At 45.4% G+C, this 12170-nt stretch overlaps 1 protein-coding gene across 1 annotated transcript in view; it reads left to right on the top strand.

Annotated features, from left to right (window-relative positions):
* Window positions 1–9056, top strand: part of GTF2B (general transcription factor IIB) — a 30566-nt gene extending 21510 nt beyond the window's left edge. Inside the window, exons 4-7 of the mRNA XM_050962219.1 lie at window positions 5813–5959; window positions 6096–6225; window positions 6897–7178; window positions 8606–9056. Of these exons, the coding sequence (XP_050818176.1) occupies window positions 5813–5959; window positions 6096–6225; window positions 6897–7178; window positions 8606–8739 (693 nt within the window). The 3' untranslated portion in view covers window positions 8740–9056. The remainder of the gene's footprint in view (window positions 1–5812; window positions 5960–6095; window positions 6226–6896; window positions 7179–8605) is intronic.
* Window positions 9057–12170: the final 3114 nt, after the last annotated feature.

The following is a 12170-nucleotide window of genomic DNA, read 5'->3' on the forward strand; positions in this document are numbered from 1 at the left end:
TGGCATGCTAGGCGAACGGCCCGTAGCTCCCGCACATTGATGTGAAGAGTCAACTCTCTCTGTGACCACAGACCCTGTGTACGCAGGGTCCCCAAGTGCGCCCCCCAGCCCAGCGATGATGCGTCTGTTGTCAGGGACACTGATGGCTATGGGGCGTGAAACGGTAGGCCCGCACACACTTGGGAGGGAATTGTCCACCAGCCTAGGGAGCCTAGAACATTCGGTGGAATCGTTACGATTGTGTCTATGGCATCCCTGCGGGGTCGATAGACCGACGCGAGCCAGGTCTGCAACGGGCGCATGCGGAGTCTTGCGTGTCTGGTGACGAAGGTGCATGCGGCCATGTGCCCCAGGAGAGCGAGGCACGTTCGAGCAGATGTGGTCGGGAAGGCCCGCAGGCTTGTGACCATGGACACTATGGCTTGGAATCGGTGCCGGGGGAGGCTGGCCATCGCGAGGTTGGAGTCCAGCACTGCCCCTATGAATTCTATGATCCGCATAGGCACCAGAGTGGACTTGTCTGGATTGATGGTCAGGCCTAGGCTCGCAAACAGCTCCGTGATGATGGCGATGTGTCCGGTCACCTGCTCTTCCAACGTGCCTCGGATGAGCCAGTCGTCGAGGTAAGGGAAGACATGGATACGACGACGTCGCAGGCAGCAGCGACGACCGCCATACATTTGGTGAATACCCGGGGGGCCGAGGAGAGCCCAAAGGGGAGGACCGTGAACTGGTAGTGGTCCTGATTCACCACAAAGCAGAGATACGGTCTGTGCGGGGGGGAAGATCGCAATGTGGAAGTACGCATCCTTCATGTCGAGAGCGGCGTACCAATCTCCGGGATCCAGGGAAGGAATGATGGTTCCTAATGTTACCATGCGGAACTTGAACTTTTTGATGAATTTGTTCAGGCCTCGCAGGTCCAGGATGGGTCGTAGGCCCCCTTTTGACTTGGGGATTAAGAAGTACCGGGAATAAAACCCCTTGCCCCTTAGCTCCCTTGGCACCTCCTCTATAGCCCCAATGGACAGGAGCTTGTGAACCTTCTGGACGATAAGTTGCTCGTGAGAGGGGTCCCTGAAGAGGGACGAGGAGGGAGGGATGGGAGGGGGGTGGAGAAACAAACTGAAGATGGTAACCAAACTGCACCGTGCTCAGGACCCAACGATCCGAAGTCAGCTGGGACCGTGGCGGAGGCGGTTGAGGAAATGAAGTGGATCCAGAGAGGGGATTGATAAGCTGCTCTCGGGCGCACCTTCAAAAGTTCGCCTTGGGTCCCTGCGGTGGCTTTTCGGACCCGGAAGTGTTACCCCTTTGAGGACCTGACTGTCGTCTGCGATTTGGCCGGCCTCGCCTCCGGTTGAAGTCTTGTCTGGGGCGAGGCGGGGGGTAAGTGCGCTGATCGTAGGGGCGGAATGGCCTTCTCTGAGTCTGGGGCGTGTGCATTCCCAGAGAACGCATGATGACCCGGTTATCCTTTAGGCTCTGTAGCCTGGGATCCATCTTTTCAGAGAAGAGGCCCTGCTGGTCGAATGGCAGGTCCTGGATCGTGTATTGCAGCTCCGGCGGTAGTCCGGAAGACTGCAGCCACGATATACGGCGCATGGCTACGCCCGACGCCAGAGTCCTCGCTGCTGAATCTGCGGCATCTAAGGATGCCTGTAGCGAGGTTCTGACGACCCTCCTGCCCTCTTCCAGGAGAGATGAAAATTCCTGGCGTGAGTCCTGAGGGAGCAGCTCTGCAAATTTGCTGACAGCCTCCCAGGTGTTGTGGCTGTAACGGCTCAGGAGGGCCTGCTGGTTTGCCACACGGAGCTGAAGGCCTCCAGCAGAATAAATTTTATGTCCCAGCAAGTCCATGCGCCTGGCGTCCCTGGATTTTGGAGCAGGAGCCTGTTGGCCGTGGCGTTCCCGCTCGTTGACTGACTGTACCACCAAGGAGCAGGGAGCGGGGTGTACGTAGAGGTACTCATACCCCTTGGATGGTACCATATACTTCCTTTCCATGCCGCGGGCAATGGGTGGAATGGAGGCCGGAGACTGCCAGATGGTGTCCGCCTTCGCCTGGATCAACTTAACGAAGGGGAGGGCTACCCTGGTCGGTGCCTCCGCCGAGAGGATGCTTACTACCGGGTCCTCTACTTCCGGGACTTCCTCTACAGGAAGGTTTGTTTTGGGCCACTCGCCTCAACAGGTCCTGATGTGCCCGGAGATCGATCGGCGGGGGCCCTGATGAAGACGTGCCCGCTACCGCCTCATCCGAGGACGAAGACACCCTAGGGAGAAGTGGTTCTTGCACTGAAGCCAGGTCCAGAGGGGCCTCCGTTTCCCGGGAATCCTGCTCCCCCATGGTATCCGTGAGGTCTTCCTCCATACCTGGGGGGGGTGGGAGGGGGCGACTGATTGTGGCCTCTGGTGCACGACGCTCCGATGGGTTGGAGCGAGCTTGTCCCGAAGGTTCGCCCTGGGCTTGGTGGTATGCCCAGGGCGTCCAAAAGGACCATTGAGGTGGACCCTGGTCCGTGCGGGCGTGCACATCTGAACCCCCGTAAGAGGCACTGTCCATATGGGACGAAGCGGACGAGTGCCTCGAAGGCCACGGAGGAGCCGCCGATGACTGTGGCAGGCCTCTGCGCATCCCGACGTCGCTGCGCGATGCTGGTGAACGGTACCGGGAGTCATGGCGGTACCGTAATCTAGACTGGGACCTGCTACCGGCTTGGTGCCGGGAGGTCGACCGGTGCCGTCCACTGGCGTGCCGGGATCGGCTGCGGTATGAACGTCGGTGCCGCGATCTAGACCGGTGCCGAGAGTAGTACGACGGCAACCGGGATCTTGAACGGTGCCGCGACTACGACCGGTGCCGCAGGTAGCGGTCCCGGGACTGCGAGCGGTGTCTAGATCTCGAGCGGCGACGCTGTGAGTGGTCCCTCGATTTAGACTGGGACCGCTGCCCGGTAGTGCCTGGCGAATGCGGCCGTACCATGGCAGGCTTGCCCAGCGATTGTATAACCCGCACCGGCGGTGCCGGGGGTTGGGGCAGCTCGGGCTCTGTCAATGCGATGATGTCGCATGCCGCTGAGAAGGTCTCCGGCGTGGAGGGCACGACGAGCTCGACCCCTGTCCTCACCGGGGAGCTGAATGGCACCGGACTCAACAGTCTCTGAGGGGCCGGAGTCGACGGTGCGGCGACGCTCGGTGCCGCGGCGGATGACGGTGCCAGGTGGTCAGGTTTTGAGGCACGCTCTGACTGTGGTGCAGTTGCAGGCACCGCAGGAGCCCTGTGCTTTTTGCTCCTCGGGGAGAGGGAGCGGTGCCGGCTAGGGTGCCGGGCTGGTGCCGAGCAGGAAGTTGGAGCCCTCGCTGGCGCCGGGCGGTCCGGAGCGGAGGCGACACTTGGTCCCGGTGCCAGAGTCGGTGCCGACGGTGGGGGAGTCAGCGCTGCCTCCATCAGGATCTGCTTCAGGCGACTGTCCCGCTCCTTCTTAGTTCGGGGCTTGAATGCCTTGCAGATCCGACACTTGTCCACAAGGTGGGACTCGCCTAGGCACCTCAGACAGGAGTCGTGCGGGTCTCCTGTTGGCATCGGCCGATGACAGGCCGCACAAGGCTTAAAGCCGGGTGAACCGGGCATGGGCCCCGGCACCACGGGGAGGAAAAAAGGGGCGAACCCCCGATCCTCAGTATAACTATTTACAACTATACTTACTTAACTTTATAACTACAACTAACACTATAATAACTGAACTATATACATTAGACTACAGAAGAGTGAAACACTAGGGAGGTGGAGAACGGCTAGGCATGCGCCACAGTTCCAACGATCGACACGGGCGGTAAGAAGGAACTGAGGAACGGGCGGGCCAGCAGGGGTATATATCAGGCGCCATGCCGGCGCCACTCCAGGGGGCGACCTGCTGGCCCACCGAGTGTTGCTAGGGTAAAAAGTCTCCGAGCGTGCACGCGGCGCACGCACACCTAACTGGAATGGATATGAGCAAGCACTCGAAGAAGAATAGAAAATAATCCTGCACTGAGTCTGAAGTTTCCTCAAATGTTTGAGTTGCAGTGGTTTCTCAAGTTCCCTAAGAGCCTGAAACAGGAGGTAATCAAGTTTCTTCTTGCATGTGAAGATAGTTTCTATTTTTTATAATGATTTCTACCTTGTAGATAGAGAACACTTGTATTCTCTCTGGAGTGATGAGTTCTGCCTAAGCACCCAAAGATGTCCGTGAGCAAGTTAAGTTGTGTGCTACCCACAATGAATTATTTGAAGGTGTTAGCAAGGAAAGATTGCTGATCATTCAGAAAAATCTGAATTTCTGTCCATAATTTAAAGAATTGTTAGTTCTTTACTTTGGGAGTATGAAAGGGGACTCATCACACAGACATACAGAGTCAAGAATTAATTGAATGGCCTGCAATAAAGTTAACAGCTGGTTTTCAGGCATTCGAAGGCAAGAAGAGGCAATAGGTGCAACGTTTTGTATTTGTGTAACTAAATCACTGTTCCCTAACATTCTGTAGTATCTGTCTGTGCACATTGCAATATGTCACTCCCATCAAAGGTGGAAATTGTTGAATGCTTCTTGAAATGTTCCAAATAAGTATTCTCATGTTATACATCCAGGCACAACTCTAATAAAGAGCAAGGTGCTTCCAAGAGAGTCATCTGACATAAGCTGTATGGCACCAGAGAGATTGGTCTACTCGACGAATTACAAAGTAATCATTTTTCCTGCCTTTAGAAGGCAGTTGTTCTTGGACATCTTGAGCCATGTTGTTAATCAGACATGCATTGTTTGACAAAGGTGCTGTTTTCAATTTGGTGTTCCTTTTAACTTTGGAAACCATCTGTACTGGGCAGGAATGATAAGATTTTTCACAATGGCAAGCGCCTTATGCTTATGTAAATTGTAGAGACATGGGGGTGGAGATTCATGCAGGGAGTACGCATTGACATTGCCAATTTGAGAAAAATTTAAGAAAATTTCTCAGTTTTTCTTGGAGTGAGGGTGGGAATCCTTATGGGTTTTTTTTTTTGTTGTTTTGTTTTTTTGTTTTTTTCCTTTCAGGCATAGATGTTTGTTTTCTGAATATGGCAACAACGTAAAATGCTTCATGTTCTGTTTGGTTTTCGATCAAAATTATGAATTGATTCAGCATTTGACTTTGTATTTCTGCCTTTTTGTGGGAGCCATCATTAGAACAACTGTTGCCATCCAGCCAAAAATGAGCTGCAGCACAGACACTCAGGCATTAGTTGTGCGAGGCTTAGCACTGCCCTTGGGCTTTAGCAATTGTAATGGGCACATCCAGTGTTCGTTCCACAATATGGCTTGTGCTCATTGTACATAATAGTCTAATGGAGGTTTTGTGTAAGGTATCTAGGCATGCTTACAAAGGCCTAGGTTTAATAATGCTTTATTAGCAGAAGTGCTAGCAAATTGTGCTAGTCTACAATTAACCAGTGGGGATGTCTAACTTCAACAGTAAGGTTGTTTAAAGAAACAAATTGTTACGTAGCCATATTTTCTTTCACATTGAAAAATTTTTGCAAGGTCTCCTGATAACCCTTCACCCAAATCTTCTGATTTTCCTAAGAATTGAGATTCACGGTAGAGTTATGGTAGTATAGATATTACACATGCAGTTTGGAAGGCTGTTTGATTTTGAGATTGTCACTTGTGTTTATGTAATTGTTCCAACTAAGTCTTGAACTAGAATGTTATAAACCTGGAAAATTGCTGCTTGAAATATTAAGTATGGAATAGAATTCAAGTTTTTTAACAATAAAATTATACTTTTTCAGGGCACAGGTGCAGCAAGTTTTGATGAATTTGGAAATTCAAAGTACCAGAATCGCAGGACTATGAGCAGCTCTGATCGAGCAATGATGAATGCTTTTAGAGAAATTACTAACATGGCAGACAGAATCAACCTTCCCAGAAATATAGTTGTAAGTTCGTGTCTACCTTCCTTAAATTGTTCTGGCATTGACTTCATTAGCATAATATAATGAGCACATGAATTTTTGATATTGCTGCTAATTAAATGGCCTAGAGTTAATTAAATTTAGTCTTCTTGCTTTAAAGGATCGAACAAATAATTTATTCAAACAAGTGTATGAGCAGAAGAGCCTGAAGGGGAGAAGTAATGATGCCATTGCTTCTGCTTGTCTCTATATAGCCTGTAGACAAGAGGGTGTTCCTAGAACATTTAAAGGTAAGTTTTCAGTTGTACAAATTGAAGATATTTTATTTGATAAGTTTAGCTAGTATTATAGCAGTATGTTGGTAATATCCAGAAATGGGACTATAGTGAATGTTAATTTCAGCAACAGGCTACAGTTGATTTGACTCTCTTAATTACTTGAATAGTACTACTAATTAGGCTTTTCCTACATGCAGCCCACTACTTCAAATGGACTATTGGGCTTAAAGCTATCTTGGAAGTTAATTGTATTAAGGATATTCCTGAGTTACTATTTTAAAATTATTCAGAATGACATTTGAATACCAATAGTAATATCTAAAAGGTGTTGCCTGATGATCGGAGCATTGTAGGGATTGTTCCATCTAAATTTGCACCAACAGCTTCATGATTAAATGGAACACATTTTTTGTGCATGTTTTTCCTCTCAAAGATAGTCAAACTCAATGGTCATTTGCAGAACAGTTAGCAGTGGATTTGCGTGATTTGAAAATTTGCCTACTTTAACATTAATACTTCTACCACCTTGTAAAATTATTCTTAAATGTTTATGGTGGTGGCCTGCTTTTTGTGACATGCTTTTATAGAGAGGGGCTGAAAAATACAACCTACTGACAAATTTACTTGCTTGAATTGGAAACCAGACATAGCTAAGCCTACCTTTTAATTCTTTCTTTGTTTAGAAATATGTGCAGTGTCCAGGATTTCAAAAAAAGAAATAGGTCGGTGTTTTAAGCTTATTTTGAAGGCTCTGGAAACCAGTGTGGATTTGATCACAACTGGTGATTTTATGTCAAGATTTTGTTCAAATCTGGGTCTTCCTAAACAAGTACAGATGGCAGCGACACACATAGCACGTAAAGCTGTGGAGTTAGACTTGGTTCCTGGGAGGAGTCCGATCTCTGTAGCAGCTGCAGCTATTTATATGGCATCACAAGCCTCAGCAGAGAAAAGGACCCAGAAAGGTAAAATCTTCACACTCCATCTTTCCTACATATTTTCTGTTGAAATAATGGATAAACTTAGTTTTAAGGCAAAAAAAAAGAAGTCTCACTGAAGTCTGAAAGAAAGTCATAAGCCACCAGTTCATGGGTGGACAATGAGACCACAACTACTAGCATTTTTCTCATGAAGCTTGAAATGTAAAACTTAAGCACCATTTAGCTGTGCTCCACAAATTGACTTAGTTTGTGTGGTTTAGTAATTGGACTGTTTAAATTATGCTAGTTTGAGTGTACAGCCACTGTGTTTTTGCCCAACCAAGCATTTGTACACTTACATTCTGCTTTTCTGAAATACTCAATGTAAACGTGGTGGTGGTTAGCATTCCTATTGTAATTATAAACCACTCTGGCAGCTGGGCTGGACATTGCATCTTGGCTATGCCATTTCCCTCCCATCTCAAATCATCTGTGTTCAGAACTGCAAGGGAGGATGGCTCTGAGCTAAAATGGTTTTGCATAGAGCAGTCCAATAAAGTAGCCTTAGTGGAACCAGAATTTGGTCTTTAGTATGCACTGTTACCTGTGAACAGGGCACAGTGAAGTTGTAAGAATGTGAAGTTTGTGGTTTATGAATATTCCCAGTTTACAATTAACCTGATAAAACTGGAGTTGGGAGTGCTAATGCATTGTAGAATCTAATCCAGAACTATGAAGAATTGACAGTTCTCAAAATTGAAATGAGGAGTTGGTCTGAGGCTAGTTCCTAGTGGACAAGAGCGTCTCTTGGGTAGAGAAATCTGTCTCTCTGTGACCTTCTGTTGGCCTCTAACAGCCGTAACCTTGGCTTGGTCCTTTCCCCAGAACTATTGCAGACATGAGGGGTGGGATGAAATCTTTCATCAGCTCTGCAATATTTTCTGTATCTACCACTGCCTACACTTCAGTTCTGTGCTCTGCCTTTCTCTCCCAACTCGTGTGGTCTTCAGACTAGAATTCAGCTTGTGTATGTGAAAGATAGGCAAGTAGAAATGACATTCCTCTGCACTCCCCCATGATCGTCAAACAATTCCACAGGCCTTCATTCACTTCATGATCAAGTTCAAAATTACCATCCTTATTTAATTCATACATGAACTAGTTCCTGCATACCTCAAACAGTTTCCTTCCCTTACTTCCTCTGCTTGTCCTAACACTAGCTGCTTCTATAATTTCCTCTGTTGGGGAGTGGTTTCTCCTATCTCTTCATTTAGATTAATTGCAGATCTTAGCCAAAAAAAAAAACTATTTTCTTCCTTACCTTTACATCTAGTTGCTTCTGGTATTTTTAACTAATCGTGGTTCTGATTAAATGCAAAACTCAAGAACTTGGTAACAAAATGGTGTTTGAGTAAACTACGCAAGAGAAAATGGTTAATCGATGCTTAATTTGCTTCTATTCATTTCCCTAGAAATAGGAGATATTGCTGGTGTTGCTGATGTTACAATCCGACAATCTTATAGACTTATCTATCCACGAGCTCCAGATCTCTTCCCAGCAGACTTCAAATTTGACACCCCTGTGGACAAACTACCGCAGCTGTAAAATTGCTAAGGTTACATTTAATTTCTTAAGAACATTTGATTTTTGCCTATAAAAGTGTTGCTACTGAGCCTTCGTATTGTGGAACTAGAGGAGGATATGAAAATCAAACTGCTGGAACACAGCACACATTCCAAGGGTAAACAAAATAATTGTGTGGCATTTTGTATGTATATATTAGTGGAAGTAAATATTTAATGACTGTTGGAACAAGTTAAATTTCATATTATACTTTAGATTTCTTTTGTAGGGAATCTAGTAAAATGTATTTTGGAAAGCAATTGAAATTATGTAATTCCCAAATAAACTTTTCCAAAACATTTACTGGCTTGCATATTTCACTAGAATGTGATGTAGCTGGAGTACTATAAGATTGAACATAATCTGGCAGATTTTAATACTAACATGGGTCCTATCAAGGATACTTTCACACTCACTTTCTTGGCAACTTTTAATCTCTAGTGTAGTTTTAATATTTGTTGTTAGCTGCAATGTACAGTAGGGTAAATTTAACCCAGAGTGCAAACAGTTGCCCAAAAGCAGCTTGAATATTTGCACAACTGCTGCTGAAGGTTTCTGAACTTGTTATGAAAAGATGAGTCATTGTTGGCACAGCCTTGATTCTCATTGAGGTCTCACCCTGTTTCTGTGAATTTCACTTAACTCTGAAGCAACTAAAAAACACAGACTGCCTTATTTGAATTCTTGGGAACTTTGACATCTGGTCTTCTACAAAAGATATCAGCTATGTCAAATACTGATACTGTCCTGTCACTTTAATTTATAGTCACAGCTAAGCTTTTAGCACTGATGCATTCTAAATTAGCACTTAGTATTTGAAATGATAGTCCAGGTGCTGAGGAGTTAAGTCAGAAGTTCTCCCCTCCCCCAAACTAATTGCTTCCAGAACTGGATGCCTCTTGACAGTGTCCCTTTGTGTTCAAAGCAACAAATGTACTTCTGGTTTCTGGACTCATTTTGCATCACAGGTGCAAGATTTACTTTATCAAAATGAACAGCTGAGGAGGTCAGGCTGCTACACATCTGGTCCTAATCCATCCAAGGAAGGGCTCTGTGCCCACTGCTAACACAATTGTCAATAGTGCTGACTGTTTTCTTGCTGCTTCAATTTTAATCCCTTTCTCTCATGAAAAACTATTGAAATATGGCACCTCTAAGGTTTTTTTCAGGCCCTTGAAGTCCTAACTACATGTGATCATTGAAGTTCCCATTGCATAGGAGTAAAAGGTAGTATCTCCCAATCTCCACCCACTTAAGCTGGATAAGTTGTATTCAAGCTTCATAAATTTTCCCTTGACTGGCAATAGGCTGATATTATTACTGCCCTAGACTGTTAGTTCCATTGCCTGTGAGGTAAAACAGGGCCCTTTCACTGTACTGAATAGTTAAGGTTCTTAACAAGTTGACTTGTATTGTGCACTGTGTTGAGGTAACCTTACCATGTATTGTGCTTGAGCTGAAATATTAGATGTACACTCACTTGTTTTAAGAGTTAAGGTTTTTAGAAAAATCAGGGACTGAAGGTAATGTATGTGTGTCCCCTCAAACATTTTCAAGTTGAAAGTACTGTACAGTATGTAACCTTCAAAGGTAATCCAGAGAACTCTAGTTTGACTTAAGAAACATTTTACATAAAATTTGGGAATGAGGGAGATGTCATCCTGCCTGCCCCTCCAGTACAGACAGAGGGTGTGGTAAACTGTTTGGAGCCCAGAGAAGAAAAGTAGGAGCTAGTAGTGAGGCAACCCCTCTATCCACTTACAGGCACACAACAACCAGAACTACAGCGCAGTTTGAAGGGGACTGAGCTAAGGTAGAAGCATGGGAGGCTTGTAGTAAAGTGTATTATTCCTCTACAAGGAAGAGGACAAGTGGCAGGATTCATCTGAAGCCTTAATGTGAATTTTGCTCTCAAATAAATACACCTGAAGCAAGTGGTTCAGTTAACAAAAAGCAATAGTATGAAGTTAACCTGTTGTGTGTTCCCATTTAGCTAAAAAGCTGGTGCCAAGATGTAAAACCTCCCCTTCCATACACAGCAAAAGCATGTGGGGGGAGGTTATTCCAAACAAAAGCCTTTTTACTAGTCTGAAACAGGTTAAAGGTAATGCTTACTGATATCACTCATTTCCCCAATGTTTAATGTTTTTCTAGCCTATGAGAGGCTAGAACAGAGGTGCTATAGAAGAGATTTTCTGAAGGTAAGAGGTACTTAACATACAGAAGATAGCAACAGTGCTAACTGCATGGGAAGTTTAACCGGTTCCTTCCCTCTTATAGGCAAGATGCTGCTTTTAGAAGAGCTGTCCAGGGGAAACTCTTTAGGAGAAAGATCATGCAAGGGTTTAACACAATTCTTACAAACCATTCGAGGTTGAAGCGAGTCCATCACTGAAGGAGAGGAAGCAGATAAATATTTTTTTCTAGGCCTTACAGCCTTTGATACCTCAGTCTTACTACAGGAATAAATAGGGGTTAGGTGTAGAGTATTTTCATCCCACTTCGCCCTGGTGGTGCTTTATAAGCTCAAGATATATACAATTTGGAGCTTACTTCCCACTGAAATAATTAACTCACCTAGATAAACTTTCAAAGAGTATTCTTAATGTGACGTGTAGACCATCACATTAAGAACCACTGATCTAAACAGCAACACAAACTTTTCCCCATAGACCACTTAAACTTTTCAATTTTGTATCATTACATAAAAGCACTATATAAACTTATTTTTGTTCTACAAATACACAATTTTAATCACCTTTCTAATGTAATGGATGTGCCATCTCTCCCCAGCAGCTACATTCCTAAATTCCACTCAACTCCTATTTTCCCTAATACCACCACCTCACCTTACATGTGTCTTCTCCAGGGCCAGGCATTTGATTAGTGGAGCTGTGCAGGTGGGGCTCCACTAAATTAGGTGGGTGGCTCTTCATTCACTCATGTGCTGCTACCCAGGCACATAGGAACTATTCACAGACCACCAGTGGTCCATGAGCTCCATTCAGGGCATCTGCAGAGCATAGTTTTAGAACCTCTCGTTTAGACTAAACTTTTTAGGCCAAGGCTTTTTTAAGTAGCCTCTTCTGAACAGTGGTACCCTAATAATCCAGAATGCATGCTTTTGCTAGTCAGTGTACATGTAATTACAATTACACCATTTTTTCCTATACCAGCTGTGGGAAATCTATTGGACACAGGGGAGCATCACACGGCTTTTGTAACATACTTTCACAAGAAATTGTAAGGTTAAGGACATGCTACACTGAACTAAGTGGGGACAGTTGATTTTATTTTCTGGAGTGAATGATGCTAAAGTGGTCCCAGGTGTTTTATAGGAGGTGGTGTTGGTAAAAAAATTTTTAAATAAACCTATAAAGGAACATGATATCTCTAATCAGCAGGATAATCCC

The sequence above is a fragment of the Gopherus flavomarginatus genome, chromosome 7, assembly GCF_025201925.1.
Source record: "Gopherus flavomarginatus isolate rGopFla2 chromosome 7, rGopFla2.mat.asm, whole genome shotgun sequence".
Taxonomy (NCBI): Eukaryota; Metazoa; Chordata; order Testudines; family Testudinidae; genus Gopherus; species Gopherus flavomarginatus.